This window comes from Tubulanus polymorphus, chromosome 2 (genome assembly GCF_964204645.1).
Source record: "Tubulanus polymorphus chromosome 2, tnTubPoly1.2, whole genome shotgun sequence".
Taxonomy (NCBI): Eukaryota; Metazoa; Nemertea; class Palaeonemertea; order Tubulaniformes; family Tubulanidae; genus Tubulanus; species Tubulanus polymorphus.
Genome location: NC_134026.1, coordinates 2,382,515 through 2,401,296, shown reverse-complemented (window position 1 = coordinate 2,401,296; position 18,782 = coordinate 2,382,515). Strand labels below are relative to the sequence as shown.

Sequence of the window (18,782 nt, the reverse complement as noted above, 5' to 3'; positions counted from 1 at the left end):
GTAAAATCATTGATCGAAGTTTTTGGAATCGGACCTGGTCGTTATCCGAACGGCATTAAGGGATTCATTCTTCGGATGAATTGAAGAAAAAAATCTCGGCTCGTTGGGAGACGTCGGCCGAATGGCTGAAAGAAACCCGGTAACTAAGAATTATCCGATTAAGAAATGATTTCATCTGTAACGAGGCCCGTTGCAAAAAAAATGGCTGCTAGTCGTACGACAATAGATAGATAGGTGAAATAGTAGATAGCACGAATATAGTTTGTAGTACTCTTGAAGTGCACTCCATCACATTAAAATATCGCTTGTATCGATTAATTAAAGTTCTTTTAGAAACGTTAAATAAAATGGCAGTAAATCTAACTGCGAATTTGGCCCTTGAAGAGCCCATTGAATTCGCAATATTTTCACAATCAATATTTAGTTTGTCCTTTGTTTTGCGCGTAATAACCGTACTTCATCATAGACTTTGCTATCAAATGATTCTCAGAACTCTGGCTTCAAATAAATCCCGATACAGTTCTGTGATTATTTTGTGCGCAAGAATGGCTGGTCGGGGAAAAATACCATTTGGCCACAAATTGTGACAACTGTGATCAAGCGATCAAAAAATAGATGAATTCATAGTCGATACCGAATTTATATCAGGGCCGAGGCATGACGAGGTGTTGCACTATTCCAACCCTCTCATTCTTTTGATGATTTGTTTTAAGATGATGGTAAGTAATAATTTCACAACTATTTCCTCGCGATCTAAGACCACGCGATTAAAGATCGTCGCATTGACTCACGTTTCGGTAATTAATTTGCGACTGATAATCATTACTGAACGCTTTGAAGTCGTCGATTAATTTTCGTTAATGGCCGCGTCATCGCGGTTCAACTGGATGCATCGGTTCAGGCCTCAGATTTGACCCGCTATGAGAATAACTATTCGATATTAATGCAAACAAGGGGATCAGGAACGTGTATATATATCTACGTGCCAGTCCATTGGTTTGATCGTTTGACACCTTAAAGAAGGGCTTACTACTGCGGCTTTGATCTTGTTGATAGCATTCCATCGGGATTACTGTGTCAAAGGGCTGTTGTCGCCGCGGAACAAAGCCCGGTCGGCAATAACCGTGATTACACTGTTTGATCCAGCGGTGATTGAAACAACTTGCCGATTGGTTTTTTGTGCACCGGTGCATCCTTCGCGCGGCGGCGACGACGACGTAAGGAAAATGATGACCGCACCGGCGCGTGCGCGCGCTCGCTCATCGGCTCATGCAAACATTAACCTTAATGGCTCGACACGAAGTCGAAGCAAAGGAGAATAATCATGCTCGTTTATACCATACCCGAGCTCTCGTCTTGTAAGCGTCGAGATGGAAAATGTTTCCCTCGCAGCGAAATGACGATGATAGGCAAAAAGAACTGGTTGCAGGTCATAGCGCAGCGGTTGGTTATATCAGTCTCTCAACTGGAAAAGTGATACGTCAGTAAACAGGAGTCATTTGTACGGTTCTTGTTTAGTCGACTCTCACTCGCAACTGTGGAACTGGGTCCAGGTTAATATGTAGTAATTAAACTAGTCAGCCGTTCCACTCTCTGTCTCGCCTCACTCTCTTTGTCTCACTCTCTCTCTTTCTTTTGCCCGCTTGGTCCGTGATCTCTCATCAATGCCCCCACAGTCCCGAGATAAACGAAAAATATCGTTGTTCAACTGAAAACTAAGCCAGCAACGAAGCAGTCTTCATATGTCTTTCTCATTATCTACAATATTAATCTGTTTATACTGTTCGTGAACGAGCGTAGACTAACTGACTGACGATGGATCGCTTGGTGCATTTTCCAGTTTATTGGATTGCAATAAATGTTGGAGCATTATGTGTCTTTATGACCTGTCTATTGGGAGTATTGTTGCTATAGATATATTTTCAGTAATGAATGTTGCAGATAATGACACATCGATTGACTGATGATACACGCTGTCGGATGATTAGGTTCAACGCTGTTTTGGTAACTAAGGAGCCTATAAAACAAATTGCTGTATCTCTTTTCAGTCATCGCAATTGCGACTTAGTCGTTAATAGGTTTTCGATAATTCTGTGAGCGTCGAGGCTGAGTTAGGCAGTCGTAGTTTCGCTCGTCTTCTTCAGATTGTAAATCGACTAAACCCCGCTCGCACAATTTTTACCAAATTGTTTGATTTTTAATCGCCGGCAACTTCGGTTTAAATCACCGACGACCGTCAGCCGGTCGCAGATGGTGATTTTTGTGGCCGAATCAAGAGTCGTAACGTGGCGCTTCTAGCTGTTGGCATCACTTCATTTTTTCCCTATTCGTGAATTCGTACATGATTTCTATCTCGGCACTGATTTGCTATTTTATGGGATTTGAACTGACTTGTCGCTGGTAGCAGTGCGCACTAGGTGACTCGGGCGATTTCGGCCGATCTCGGCTGCTGAAGGTTGCCGGTGTCCGCTGACTAGGCGATATCGTAGAGAATTTGTCGCCGATCGGGCTTTACTTTCTATTACCCAGGGTACGACTGGGTACGAATCAAAACCACCGCCACGTCGTTAGTTTTGACTCGGGGAATCAGGCTCCTGAACTTTTGCGGTTAGCTCTATTTTTATCGTCCTTCCTCATTCGATAAGTTCGCCGAGGTCTTACACCGATTTCATATCTCTCCGCGAATCTATAGATTTTAAAAACATTTTCTTCAACATCCGTTCCATCGATATCCGGCCTTTGAACATCGTTTGTGTCTCGTGTGTTATTGAAACAGATGGACAAATCTTAAATATCGGGTCCATTAGCAGATCAATATACCGTTAAGTGCTGTCCTTAGATACATAAAGATTATCAGATGACACCGAGGGTTAGGGTAAATCAAAGCGTCTTCGTCTGTGTCTCTTTTTCTTTCGAAAGTTATCGCGCGGCGAGTTTTTTAAAGATTCGGCGAATCGTTTTATAACGAATAACGACGCGATCCGATAAAACGACCCGCGGGTGAAAAATACTGACCCAGCTCGTTCGGTCGTTAATCGGTGAATTTTTCGGCGCTGTATTTCACCTCATTGTTTGCCTCGAGGGGAGACACGCAACTGTAAATTGTATTATTCTGATCTGTAGATGATAAATCAACATTATTATTGGTATTTTTCTGAAAGAGTTGTCATTTATCGGCTGTTTCCGTCGTCGTCGGTGTAAAATCTGCCCTTCGGCCTCGTATCGATTCGATTGATGGTATTTAGCGAAACTCGGCTCGGTTCGGCGCGAATACCGATTAAATTCGGTTTCTAACGAATTTTCCAATTTCAATAGGAGCCCCCCTTCGTTCGCTGTCGGCATCGACGCTCGCGTTCTTACGAATCGAATTCAAAATGTGCCGTTATTGGTTTATATCGGTGCGAGTTAGCCGGGGCACGGCTGCGGCGGCGCGGCGACACACGACTCACGTGTGAATCAATCCTCATTTTCACGATGGCTTTAATACAAATTAGCATCAAATTATGATTGCCGGCGTTGAATGAACGCGATTGGCTGAACGCGATTGCGCTGATTTATAGATAGATATCAGTCGAACTGTATGAAAACTTCTTACCTGATCGGCCGCGTGAGCCACCACCCCTGCCGTACGATCTCTTCATTCTCTTTCTTCATTAATTTTATCTCATTCTCTTTACGAGAGAGAGAGAGACTCGTTTGCCCTGTATTTATACGCACCTTCGGGGCTTATTGCGTCGTATATGCGCATCGGGGCGGGTGGTATCCGCGGTATCCCCGTACGCGCATCGTCCCCGTCGTCGTCGTGTATCGGTCGCTAGCACCGGCGGCGAAAAAATAGGCGAAAAAAACTTGTCAAATTTGGAACGATTTCGTTGTCGTTGTGGTTATCACACGGTTGGTTAAACATCGTCGGGTTCACCGTACTGCATTAAAACAATCAATAAATTAATAATTGGAATAAATATATAACGCGAGACATGCGCGTGAGGTTTATCATTGAGTAGAAGCGCTTTCTTCTGAGATGTCACTCGCTCGAATTCAAGGTATGTCATTGATATCTATTCTATTCGTCATAATTTAAGCTGCATTTTAATTGTATTTCAAGTATCGTCGAAATCGTTTTCTATCTTACTGAATTGAATTAAGATGTATTTGAAAGTTTGATGATTTAACGTGGATTCAAAGAATTGTCATGTTATTCGGACCCTGGGGGTCAATCCCTGCCTGATATCTACAACTTGTAAATTGATGTTAATTCAGGAAATTTGGTATATACCATTAGGATTGGTACGGTGGGGTCTCCGTCAATTATCACATTCATGTAGTCATGCTGTAAGATAAGGTACATAAGTTCACATATGCAATCCCTGTGGTGAACTTCATTGACCAGTTTGTGTTGGTTCACTGAGTTGACTAAATCTATGCAAAAGTTTTATGATTTAACATTGATTTCAAAGAATTGTATATGAACACTGGGGCAATGATTTTCTTATCACCAATACGCTTGAGGTTTAGTAATTGACCTGCCTGCCATCTGCGACTTGTAAATTGATATTAATTCAGAATATTACATATATATCGTTAGGCTTGGTACATTGGGGTCTCCATCAATTAACAAATTCATGTAGTCTTTATGTCACATTATGTAAGTTAAATCCCCGCGGTAAATTTTATGTAATCTGTGTGGTAAATTTAGTTGACCAGTTTGTGTTAGTTAACTAACTTGACTAAAAGTTGAATCTAACCCTATTTTGTTAAAAAACAAGTCCGAAGTTTGAGCCATGTGATTTCAATAGAAATTTCTGTTTTAGACTTAATAACTGTAAAGTACGATTGATATATATATATATATATATATATATATATATATATATATATATATATATATATATATATATATATATATATATATATATATATATATTCAGAGTTTTAGATGGCTCAGTTTTTTGTACGTGGGAAAAAAGAATTTTTAATTACGTCTTAAGAACCGAGGCAAATGATTAAAAACTTCATCGTTGAACTTTATCGACCGAGTTCTTTTATTGTTACGGTTTTGTTGTGGTTTTTCGAATCGATTTGAATTAATCATAAAAATGAGCGTCATAAAGCAGCATCATAGCTGATCTGTGGACGCGAGAACTCGTGTTATTTGACTTGTTTGTCTGTGTAAATTGATGGCTGTTCGGTGTTAACCAGACAGACCCGATAATGGCGTTCCGATATTGATTTGCACAAGTTGTTGTTTTATCGTCACCATTCCTCCTTCACTGTCCATTTCGTATATAAAACTTTGTCCTTATCACCGTGCTTGTGCGTTTTATCGAAGCCACGTATCATCGTAAATGGCTTGTTCACTCGATCTTTCTCCAAATCTACATTAAAAGCCATATTATATTGGCTGCATTTTTCATGGTGTCGACAGTATTTGCATTGAAGTATATATAAATACTGTCAACACGATGAAAAATGAAAAATGCAGCATTTTTTTCGATGCCGTTCTGCGGCCATCGTGTTCAGTCAGGGCGAACTTCGCTTATCGGAGTCAGTCGACTATTTGTGAACCGAACAAAATGGAATGTCAGTTAGTCGAAACTATAGTCCGGAAATAGTCGACCACGGGATTGAGCACGGTCGCTGTAGGTCGGACCTGGTTCCGAGATGACAGAATTGTAGTGTGTTGGTTAGTTCCAACCACTAGTCGACTAACTACAAAAACCGAACCGAAGTTCGCCCCTGTCCATCTTTTTCTGATCATAGGAAACAATCGCTTCCCTTTTGAAGCTCGTATTCAAGTAATATTGTAATGAACACAACAAAAAAACAGAGGAAATATGAATTTCTCGTGTCATCGGTGCATATTGCATATCCATTGAAATAAGAGTTGTGGATGTCAGTTGACATTTACACGTATAGATTTACAGCTCATTATCTTGAGTGCAATCCGATCATTATTATTCGTCTTTAATGAAGCTGATTTCCAGCGATCAGTTTGAAACGTAAAGTTTGTTTGAACGTTCGCGCCACACGTTCGCGCCGCGTGTTTCTTCTCTTTGTCATCGTCGATATTGCCGCGGTCGTTTTTGGGACTATTCTCGTTTGAAAACGTAGCGGACTCGTATCGCTAGTAATTTCCGTGCGAAATTTGATATCGGTTTTGATTTGCACGTTACATTATAAGAGAGAGAGAGAGAGAGGCATCGGAGAGGCTTGTCTGATTCAAAGGGTGTGGACATTAATTGATCGAAAAGAAATTGCTAGTAATGACCAGTTCTGACTCGATCATTACACAGAATTCATTCGTATTAATTTAGTATAGTTTTAGTATATTTATATATATATATTCACTATATCTGAACCATGATTATGACCTTTCTATCGTAAATTGGTAGTTGTTTATATCGTAGATATACGACTAACGTTCTAACGTTCAATTTGTTCGCGATGCTCATTCAAATAAGAAATCGTTCACAATTACTGATTGCTAAAAAATCTATGATTGAATTGCGATCTTGTCGCTGACGAAGGACTTAACAGAATTAAAAACTCCACCATAGAAAATTTGTACGTCAGAATCTTCAATTTTTAAGACTAAAGACATGATTCACTTTACATGCATTTGATCTAAGATGACCTTGTTTTGTGTATTTTCAGGTCGGATGAAATGGAAATAGTGATGGCCGACTTGGACCGAGCGAATGAGGTAAGAAGTTTCTTCTCGTTTCTTTCTTGTTTCGTGAATCCGGAGTAGAACGAATTAGTTGAGAAGTTTAAAGTCGGAAGAACTCAGTTGAGAAATGAATTATAGAAATTAACATCAAAGCCGACCAGTAAATAGCAGTTGCTGTTCATTTCAAAGAATTTTATTACTGACGAACACATGTTTTAAGACTGGTCTGTTTAGATGGTGTTTTGTTAATCGTTTTAAAAATAAACTTCTGGAAATGAATTAAGTTTGTATTCATCGTTTACGCGCGGTATAAAATCTTTTGAACATCAAAGGACGTGCGTAAAAGTGAGTGAACAGATAAAGTTATGGTTAATACTCTGGAACAAAACTTTGTTTTTCTAATAGACCTACTTCATAATTGAAAATCTGAGCATTGATGTCATGTCCATCAGTCAAGTATTTCATTGTGTCAGTTCTTATTTCTGCATTGAATGCATTTCAATTGAATATTGATGAGCTTATTTGGTATTTTGACCAATCGGCATACATCTAGACCTGGCCATTTAGAAGTGCACCAACTTATAAACTCTACAGGAAGGAACTCTTCAAGACTGAATGAATGAATGAATGTAACAAACAGATTGCGTATGTGCTTTTGTTTGGGCACTAACTGATTTTGAACAAACCAGCAGAAGAGAATTTTCAGGATTTTCAATATTTCGCTTTGATCGCCGAATTTGCAATTTCTCAATAAATGAAATTAACCATCTCGGTCTAGATCTTTTTCGCGATGCGGTTCAAACGAACGAGTTGCATTTCAGAAACTGAACATCTTTCGTTTGAAGCGAGAAACGTATTTTTTTTTTTTTTGACATCGTGTGACATTATCCGTCGATTTTATGATAAGATGAGTCGCGATGAAGGGAATCATTTTACAGTTAAATGATCGGTATTATAGCCCGACTACGTTAAGTAAAATGAGAGATAATTAATTTGAGTAGAGCTGCGTTCGAAGTCTTTTGATGAATTGACATGTTTTCCCCGACGGATAGAATGGTCAATTTTTTTCCCGCGCACCACTATTGTTCGAATTTTCGAAGATCGCTTTCATTTATATGTGGCTCTTTTTGCCGCTCGCCTCCTTTCTCTGATTTCTGTTCGACGGTTTCTCGAGATTTCTCGAGATCATAAAAATGAAAGCTGTTGATCTCAAATTCTTGAATAGATAGAATTATATTTTATCTTTTGTTATCTCATTCCCCTGCGTATGATCACCCGCGTTTTGTTATATTTTCTTTTGACTATCAATTTTACCCGGGTACGGTATTTCGAATAACTCGCTGTTATTGAACGATATATCGTTAATGAACCGGAGAACACATTGTATATATTTTCACGAAAAAAATCAAGCGCATTGAATAGAAAGAAAACCGGGCTAGAATAATGAGAATATCGAATATATGTTGACATTTTAATTTTGGTTTCGAAGGTTTCGAAACTTAAGTCTGCGATGTGCAATGATTTGTTGTTTAGTTTCGAGCAAGATATCTGAAATCGCTATCGATAACCAAATCACGATTGAAGTGATTCTTTCCTCGGGTTCTGAAAGAAGTGAACTTTCGAATGAAGTTTGCCTATGACAGTAAAATCAGCAGACCTAATTACCATTCACTATTTGAGGTGGAGTTTCTACTCTCTATTGCCGAGATACTCTCAAGATCAGAATGGTTTCTAGTTAATTTTCGATTAAACCTATTTTCGATATCAAATTACTGTTATTTGTGCTGAAAGGCGATGTCGAGATAGTCGCGTCCGAAATAGATACACTGACTTGTCAGTGGTCAATGTGAATCAGACGACTTCTATTGAATATACTGGATATGATGTGTACAAAATCAGACAAAACGTTTTGATTATTAAAATTCGCGTGGTGTAGTTTTAAGGCGTTGGACACTTCAATCATCGATGGTTATGACACTTTGATTAGACTCTCTGTCGGTGGTGCACGCACAGTAAGGTAGTACTACGACAAACGCAGCAGATGGTCCAACTGTCATATCAATAATTACTGGTTACTTCCTGTATAGTAGAAGTATAACTGCTCATATTGTATACTGATTGACTATTTCGATGAGATGGCAGGTGCTCTCAATCATCTATCAGTAATTTCAAGTAGAAATTTCGATCGCATTTTCAAATGTGTATTGAATTGCGCTGTCATATTTAATATACGTGCGTATATAAACTATGACATTTTTTAAAGTCTAATCGTAATGATAACTGATCCTGATCGGTTTCTCTATCTCCGAACAACTTGAAGGTTTTTATAGAAAACTTCAAAGACTCGACTATGATTAATAAAATCTAATCAAATAACAAAGATGCAAAAGAGTTCAAGCGATTCAAAAATCTAATTATTTGTAAATAGATCTCAATATTTGTAACGCAGCCTCAAAAACGGATGAAAAGTGATTTTCCTTTCATCGTCGTGACTTGAAAATAAACAAAAACTATATAAACTGAAAATATGAGCGTTGCGTCTATAATTCATTGTGCGTTGTTGCTGCATCTGTTGTTTCCTGCTGCTGTTGCTGCTTTTTTTTTCATGTTTCCCGTTTCAAAAATGCGCTGTTTCCGTGATTCGCTTTGATTTATAACCGGGGAATGTATAGGTAAAATATAAAACTGTACTGTCGGGTTTGTTGTATATATAAACAGTGCGCTGTGTACACCTATCAGTATCTAGCTCATCTATAGATGAAGATGCAGTTTCCTCTACCCATCATCTCTCTTGACTCTTTCTTCAGTCAGTTATTTCGTTGAGATCGGTTACGAACTGCTCTTCGGGGTTTTTTTTAAATCTACAATAATGGAATATGCGCAACGTTCATGTGAGTACTAAGAATACTAGTATATATAATATAGTAACGATCTATTGTTATATTCGGGATTGAATTATGTTATTTTATGATTTATTTTCTATTATGCAAATCGGTATTTTTTAAGTGTTGATTCTATTTCGCGCCGTAAAGAAAACTGTGGCCGCTTTTTAAAAAACGCATACGCACGTAATCAAATCGAGACCAATTGTTCATTGTTGGTGCTCCGGAGCACTTGAGATTCGAGTCGTCTTTAATACAGTCGCGGCGCTATTCGGCGAACGTTCGCTTTTCTTTGTTGAAAACGAACGAACGAAATGACTGAGAGAAGCTTCAAATACGGCAGTCGGAATCGAGACAAAGAGATATCACTCGATCACACCGATTATAGATTGGTTTTATTGTTCGGGCGAATTGATCGTAGTACGACGAACAGTCGCTAGATGGCAGCAGTCGTCGCCGGTAGTGTTATCGATTTCGACGCATGACGGCAGTAGATACATTAGGCTTGATTGACTTGCAGCAGGTGCTCAGTTATTGGTATAATTCTTCAATCGGCCTCGTATGATAATCAATTGCTCGGATCAATGCCTTTTACCTGAACAAAAACCACAGCTTGTGTCAGTCACGCAGCAGTTGGATGATGAATGTACTGCGTTACAGACACGCAATGATCGTGTCTCGGACACTGTGTCGTTTTTCACGGATGTTCCGATGAAGAAGAGATGCCACCGCTATTGACTATTGTTATTCTACGTTGTTGTTGTTGTGATCGAATCGTGTGTCAGAGTTAAACGAACGGCGAGATTGTTTGTTATAAAACGCTCGCTTGCCGTTCTTTCTCTTGTTCGTTTCTGTATGGCTGGATTTTCGTCTTTGCGTAAACGCTCGAAAATGAAGAAAAAGGTATTATTAATATCGTTTAATGGTTTGAGATTTTAAGATTTGATGCGAATTGAATAGTTTATTTTATCGGGGTTTTGTGTATTTATCGGTTGATTCTGAGATTTGGCCGATTGTTTTAGGAAATATTTATTTGTTCTATTCGATGATCGTCTTTTTGAGAATTGAAATTTTTTCAACTACTTCAATTCAAATGATAGTTTTGTATTATTTTTTTTTGTCGAATATCGGCGGGTTTTTCGGATTGTTTTCATTTCGTATTGTTGTTAGGATTTAAAAGGTGTTGTTTTTTCGACAGTGCGTAGTAAGCGCAATGTATTGTACCATCGATATAATACAATATGCTTTCGCAAATCTCAATACGGTGCAGGCAATATGGTTATTATTCAATGCAAAATATATACACGGCCGCGAGTGAGTATTAAAAACAATCATTAATTCTGCATAGATTGACTGAATTTTTGTTGAACATATGGAAGTGTCAGGTGATTTATTAATGATTAGTGATCAACTATCATTCCTAGGTGATGTAAAATGATCTCTATCATGTGGTGTGAAAACCATTAGGAATATATCTATTTATTCAAATTCAAATCTGGATTAAGGCGTAATTATATTCAAATAAGGATTACAGTCTGATTATCAATTAATTTGAGTGGGCGAAGGAATAATATCCTCGTCGCTATTTCATTTTTATTGGGGATTTTTCGAAAAGGGTTCTATCAAAATAGAAAAGAAATTATTTTACTTTTTTTTTAAACCGCAGTTTTGCCTGTAAATGAAATTTCTCGTGAATATTAATCTTGTTAGAGCTGGAAATTATATCACTCGAGAGTAATTTTGTTTATTTTGGTGTTGTATTTTGTAGCGAGTAGCCGCTTCAGAACGGGAAGTTGAGCAACTGAAAACCCAACTCATGTCGGCAAATCAGAATCTGCACCAGGCCGAACAGATGCAGCACGCACCTGATGTTGAACAAGCAATTGATATTCTGAAGCGATCGAGTCTCGAGGTTGAACTCGTCGCCAAAGAAAAAGAGGTAAATCGACTTTATTATCCCTGTGTTGAAATTAGGACAATACAGATGGCAGCACCATACAGTTCTAATTTGCTAGACAAAAAATTGTCATCGAAATCTAATCATCAAATTGGAAAATTGAAAATGTATCCATGGTATAACCTGTTTTTAGATCGCTCAATTGGTGGAGGATGTCCAGAAGCTGCAGGCCTCAATATCGAAAATGAAAGAAACTACATCTGCTCAGGTACGTAACCATGGTTACTTTTAAATTTACGCTAAAGGGTGTTAAACGTTGCCGATGGATTATGTGTTAATAGTATAACGTGTTGAAAAACTTCAAATAGAATTGATTTGGAATACTTGTACTTTGAATAGATTATTGAAATACAGGGATCCAGTTTCTGCAGTATATACTGCATTTGACTCGCAGTTGAATAACTGAATATGAAAAAAATTCAATACCTGGAAAGGTGAAAATGTTATCAACTGTTGCCTATTTTGCAAAGTTTTCAGCTCATTATGATAGAAATATCATATCATATCAGGTTTGCGGCTGTTAAAAAAATTGACCTATGTTTTGGCTGCCTGGTTGTTACTATTGAGGACTATTGTTAGATGTTGCCAGTATCTTGATGGACGAGATGCAGATCAAGTTCATCTGCATTCATGATTTCCGATTTTGAGTCATTAATCAACTTTTTTGTCTTGCCAGCGCTTAGGATGCAATTATTGTTAGAGCATTTACTATCCCTTCTGTGAGCAACTTCCAGTGTATATATTGTCCGTAAGATTTCATGAAATTTTCAACGCAAACATATATATATATTTTTTGTAGATTGCCAAATTAGAAGAAGAATTAGCTGCTAAAAGTCGTGCCTTCCAGTTACTCGAGGAACGCATGAAATCTCAAGAAGACTATGAAGAAATCAAACGAGAGTTAGAGTAAGAAATGAGATCGATTTGTTGAAATTCCGGTGTCTGTGCATAATATTCATATATTGCACGCCGGTGAATGTTTATTATGCCATCAGCAAAATGTTTGAAACTCGAACCCGGTTGATTTCGGTTCAAGTTGGAATAATGATTTTTGACGTTTGAAAAGATACACGCGATACACGCGTCGCGCAAACGAAGATGAATAGGTATTTTATTCGATGATATTTTTTTTTTCAGAATTATGAAATCGATCGAGTTTAAGTCGCGCGACGGAGAATCGCTTGAACACGGTAAAACATTAGAAATTCTACTGCTCGAAAAGAACAAACAACTTCAAACGGAGAACACCCATCTAAAAGTGTCGCACTCCGAACTTACAGGTTAGTGGCCAATATATGCATGGTGAATTTTACACTTCTAGTATAGATCGGCATTATAGACACCTTACCAGCTTAGGATTTCCTCTCCCCTATCCACCAACCCTGACAAATCACTTTCATATTATCACCGCAGATACAAATAAACGCTACAAATCTACAAATCATCATTATACAAACATTAATTAAATCGTCGCTTTCAAATTGAAATCATTATCGTATGGTTTGCAGAAATTTTCGATTATTTCCGTATTATCCGAGAAGGTTTTGGGTTGATGCAATTGTTACCGCTGGCGTATATGCCAGCCGTGTATTATATGTATATATACACACATATATAAGTCTACGTAGTAATTGTTTTAAAATGGTTGGTCTGCGCGGAGATAAATGCAACTCGACCTCGGGATATGAAGAAATAGAATTACATTCGTAAAATGTCAAGTCTCCCATGAATTGAAGCTGGAATTATCGGTTTTTACAATTTGAATGAACGCTGAAAACCGGCAAGACGTTTTGCCAAAAGCTAAATATGTATTTTCTAACCGTGAATAAAGATAAAAACAGAAATGATAAAATCTGTCACAAACAACTTGATGATGGTTCTGAAATTCATGATCATCACGCTCAAATCATAAGCATAATCAGAAAATAATGATATCATTGAAATAGTCTTCGCAATAAAACTCTCACTCCTTTTTTCATTAGCTTGAATCATAGAGAATCGTCGAAAAAAAAAATACAAACTGGCAAAAAAGTACTCGAATTAGAGGTGATATTAGAATACCGTTGCATGTTGCTACAAATACTGGTCAACGATAGTATAGTTGGTGGTATAGACACTTAGATTTAATGTGCTTTAGGAAATGTAGACATCCATGTTTCTTTAGTGTCGCCATCTATTGGTGGCTTCAACGGATGTGTGAGATATATATATATATATATGTATATATATATACAAATTTTTAACCGTTAGACTCATTGTTGCAACATTGAATGTGTTATTTTCATATGTCACATACACTTACATTTATTTATATATATATATGTATATTTATACATATAGCCGTTTATATATATGTATATGTATATATATATTTATATGCCGATAGCAAGAAAGGTGTCTATGCCAGCATACCCCTCAATTCATAGCAAAATTATCTCAAGAGACTCAAATGTCTTATGACGAAAATACTAAAAGAAAATTTGTTTCGACAAGTTTCGTCTTGTTGATTTTTTTGACGATGATTTTGGCTGTTGTCATTCTGTGTTGCATGATCGTTCTTATGGCATTGTTACACCTTTCTTGCAGGCGCACAACCGGAGGAGAAGCAATGCGTCGTTGTAAATAGCGCCGAAGCTCCGCAAGTCCATCACGATTACCAGAACGGTGCGAGTGGAGCATCTTCTCCTTCCCACCCCAGTACTCCGTCTCAGAAATCTGAGACCACCGAAAACGGGTTCAAAGAGAGCGATATTAGATTCGGTTACGTCGCGCCCGATAATACGCTGAGCAATTCTCCGAAAACATATCAAAATGGCAGCATAGATAGTTTAGCGGACTCTGCGGACAGTAGCTCACTGCAACAGTTGCAGAGCATCGCACAAAAGGAGAATAATAATTCTCATATATTGAATACCGCTGACGTTTCGCAGCGAATCCGTGAAATTCTCAGCACGAATAACATCGGACAAAGACTATTCGCGAAACACGTGCTCGGACTATCTCAGGGGACGGTCAGCGAATTGTTGTCGAAACCCAAACATTGGGATAAACTGACCGAGAAAGGACGCGAATCTTACCGTAAGATGCACGCTTGGGCGTCCGACGAGCGCAACGTCGTCGCTCTGAAAGCTATATCACCGCGAAAAGGTAAATTTATCAGAGCCGTTAAAAACGACTTGAATATTTTGGAATGCGAAACGCGATCGTTATTTCGTCGATTTCGGATTGTTATTTTCAGGTACTCAGCCGGTTATGTCGCCGTATAAACACGAAGATTCGGCTACGGAAGAAAGAATAGCTCAGATACTCAGCGATGCGCAGCAAGCCATACAGAGTAAACAACAACAAGAAAAGGTACCACTGGCAGACCTTATTGGCTTAAATCACTACAGTCTTACAATGGTAAAAATGCAACCCACAGGCATTCGACGTTTACTGTGCTTTTCATTCATGTTTATTCATCAAATTATGACTGAGCGACTGGGATTTAATCGAGCTCAATACGAGCTCTCAGCAATGTTTTAGCTTTCTTTGAAACGGCTCTACTGCTTACAGAATATTCCATACTGTGGGTCGGTGTCCTATTAACGCTAGTTCTCTCATTCTTAATGTTGATCTTTATATAATTTTGTGACTTTGTGATTGTTCTTTTTATAATTGTTGTTCTATCAAACGATATATAAGTCTTCATAGCATGACTATGAATTTTTATAGAAAATGGCTTTTGCTTCGTTATCAACATTTGCAGCTAGTTTATGTTGAATATCATGTGTTTTAACTAATTTATTCGCGTTTTTATCTTCCAGTCACATATGACTAGTCAAATGGTGTCGAGTATTTATCAAAATGAGCTGGCCAAAATGGCCAACAGTCAAGTTCCGTACATCAACGGCACCGTTCGTCCCCCTGAAATGAAAGAGAAGAACGAACGCCCGAAATCGCCGAAGAAAGATAGATCTGAAATATCGAGGCAAAAGCAATCGGACGATGCGGGAATGTCGCAGGAGATCGTCAGACGTATTTATCAGAAAGAGTTGATGAAACTCGCGCAGGCTGCACAGGAGATGGGAAACCTACCGGAATGTCATAAATATCAATTAGAACTGCAGAAACTAGCTCAGAATTCACAACACGAAACTAACCTCAGTTTGAATATATTAGAGAACGGAATGTATCGACATTTGATTCCGAATTTACCGCAACAGAACGGACACGAAATAGGATTAGTTCATCACAGAGAGGTCAAACTCGAAAACGAGCCGTTGGATCTATCATCTACAGACCGTGGAGGGGGAGGAGCTTCGCACAACAACGTGAGGAAGTCGCCTGCCAATCACACTGATATCAACACTGCTGAAAAAACGGACCAAGTCCGACACGCTGGCAGTGCCTTCTGCCTCGTACGTCCTCGGTCGGAAACTAATTTCGCGATTGATTGCCCGTATCCGGTTAATTCGATGTCACCTCTGCAACACATGCAGTCCATAGCCAACTCTCTCGTTAACAAATCCACCATGCCATTCCCTCCTCAGAAACCACTCCGGGCAGTGCTGCCCCCTATAACGCAGGAACAATTCGACCATTATTCGCACATAAATACGGATGACTTAGTGAAAAAGGTGAAGGAGATGCTCAGTCAATATTCGATCAGTCAGCGTTTGTTCGGCGAACACGTTCTCGGTTTATCTCAAGGCAGCGTTAGCGATCTACTGGCGCGACCGAAACCGTGGCACATGCTCACTCAGAAAGGAAGAGAACCGTTCATTCGAATGCAGATATTTCTGGAGGATACAGAAGCCATTCCTAAACTGGTCGCTAGTCAATATCGTATAGCTCCCGATAAACTCATGAGAAGCAGCAACGTTGTTTACATCAATCAAGGTAAATAACACATTTCTTCTCGATTTCATATTCGGCTTCTTAAAACTGAATAGATGATATATGTTGATGTTGTATTTCAGGCGGTTTGCCGCAATCAATGACGACTACACCTATAATTCAACCTGCTCCGATTCATCCCGAACGAAATTCAATCGATACATCGCCGCTTCACAGTCCCGGAATCTCTCAACCTTCCACGCCGTTATCCATCGTCAAATCGGAGCCGCAAAATTCACCGTGTTACCAACAATCGACGAACAACAACGACGTTGCCGTTCCCGGTGAAATCGACACGTTAGCGCTGACGAGTAAAGTCAAAGATGTCTTACAGGCTAGTAATCTCGGTCAGAGGCTGTTCGGAGAGTCGATACTCGCGTTGAGTCAAGGTTCGGTCAGTGAACTGCTGTCGAAGCCGAAACCTTGGCACATGCTGAGTCTGAAAGGACGAGAGCCGTTCATTAAAATGCAGAAATGGTTGAGTGATCCATATAATGTGGAGAAACTACGAGCTTATAGATCACATATGAAAGGTAATAATAGATTTATACAAATACGTACCAATATATAAAGAGAATCCAACAATGATAATGAAAAATAATGTTGTTAAGTCCAAAAATGTTTCCTTGAGCAAGTAGTTTATTCAATGTTTCAACTATATCCTAATAGTCAGTTTTTTCAGACATAAGATTGCTTTTCGTTATAATTGTGGGATTCTCTTTATATTATCGCCACAACACGGATATAGTGCGACAAATAGGTGACATACCATCTACAGAGTTGAGTTTCTCTTCTAAATTTCATCAATGATGGCGAAAATAAGAATTTGTTCTCTCATTTTGTAGCTAATCGTAAAAGAAAAGGCAGTATGGAACTCGACCTAATATCGGAATCACCGAATAGTCATATGAAGCGGCCGCGAGTTTTCTTCACCGAGGAACAAAAAGAAACCTTGCGTAACACGTATCTGCAGGATCCGTACCCGAATCAGAGTACGATCGAAGCGTTGGCCTCGCAGCTCGGTGTCAACTCGAAAACTGTAATCAATTGGTTTCATAACCATCGCATGCGAACAAAACAGCAAGCTCACCCACCTACAACTCCCACTTCAGACTCGGATCGTCCGAAAATGGAGGACGGAGATAATTTATCAGATAATAGTGAAATGTCAACTGATTTAACTAGTAGTAGTCAGTTCGGAGGAAATAATAATCAACGAGAATTGACTCAATGGATGTTTCCGTCATTTGAGGCTGTTAACATGAGTCGTACGTCGTCAGTAAGCAGTCTCGACGCAGCCGTCAAATTAAAAACAGAGTTAAATTCGGACGGCGAAAGTGTATGTAACGATATAACGAACGTGCCTTCGCCGCAACCGAAAAACAATAATAATAGACAAGCGTTTAGCGTCAACAAACGGAAATGCGCGAAGCCGCAGTGGGTTTATCAAGGCGTTGAACTGGAGAAATCGCTGCGACAAGATGGCACAGTCGACGATATGGAAGTGAGCGATCTGAGCGCGCGGTCTACGCCGGCGATACAACAACCGTCGTCTGCCGAATCTCTGTATAGATCTGAAACTCCGTCGACGAACGGAGACGGCCCGTCGGAAGAGCGACGATCTGAGTTCGGCAAAAACGACAAAATCATGAAGCTGCAAAAAGCGATCGATTCGGTCGCGGAGAACTGGGACGACGTCGACCGCAAGGACACGATCGAGCAATTAGAGAAAAACTTAGTCACAGATAGTAGATCTGAAGACTGGGAATTTTGAAGAAATAAACGCGTAGTAGATATATCTCTCCTCTGTGAGTGCCATATGTTTTATAAACTGCTGTTGTTGGTGCATTGATATTCAGCTAATATCTAATTTAATGCTCCGTATAAAGAATGGAGCCTTCGTGTATATTTTGTTCAGAAATTTTGCTGTTAAAAGTGGACATATGCTTATTTTTTGTATATACTTACATATATATATATATATTATCTATATATCGAGGAGATTATGCCTATGTTTTGCAATCAAAAAAATATCACCCTTTCATTCCATTAGATGCATGTATTTTCATCGTCGAAAGTTTCGAATTGTACGCTAAATTACAGAGTCTATTACGAAATAGACGATAATTTCAATTACGAGTTCAGGTACACGTAAATGCCCAACGTTTAAAAAAGAATGAACGAAACTTTTCCCAGGGCAGTGAAAAGCATAACCGGAAATAATATCACGATTTGGAATATATTTTGAGATTGAAAAACTGTCAACTGCTGATTATGTATGTTCTTTGAAAACGGACATGTTGTCATCAATTTAGAACAACTAATGATCCATATGAACAAAACGTTACTTTGATCGCAATCCCACCTATCATATACCGGTATTTGTTAATAAGGC

At 38.9% G+C, this 18,782-nt stretch overlaps 1 protein-coding gene across 1 annotated transcript in view; it reads left to right on the top strand.

Annotated features, from left to right (window-relative positions):
- The window catches only part of LOC141898579 (homeobox protein cut-like 1), a 61,484-nt gene extending 43,114 nt beyond the window's left edge, over positions 1–18,370 (top strand). Inside the window, 10 exon segments of the mRNA XM_074784555.1 lie at positions 6,655–6,703; positions 11,321–11,491; positions 11,643–11,717; positions 12,309–12,415; positions 12,647–12,811; positions 14,298–14,656; positions 14,748–14,880; positions 15,318–16,390; positions 16,471–16,920; positions 17,233–18,370. Coding sequence (XP_074640656.1) covers positions 6,655–6,703; positions 11,321–11,491; positions 11,643–11,717; positions 12,309–12,415; positions 12,647–12,811; positions 14,298–14,656; positions 14,748–14,880; positions 15,318–16,390; positions 16,471–16,920; positions 17,233–18,161 — 3,511 coding nt within the window. The 3' untranslated portion in view covers positions 18,162–18,370.
- The last annotated feature ends 412 nt before the right edge of the window (positions 18,371–18,782 follow it).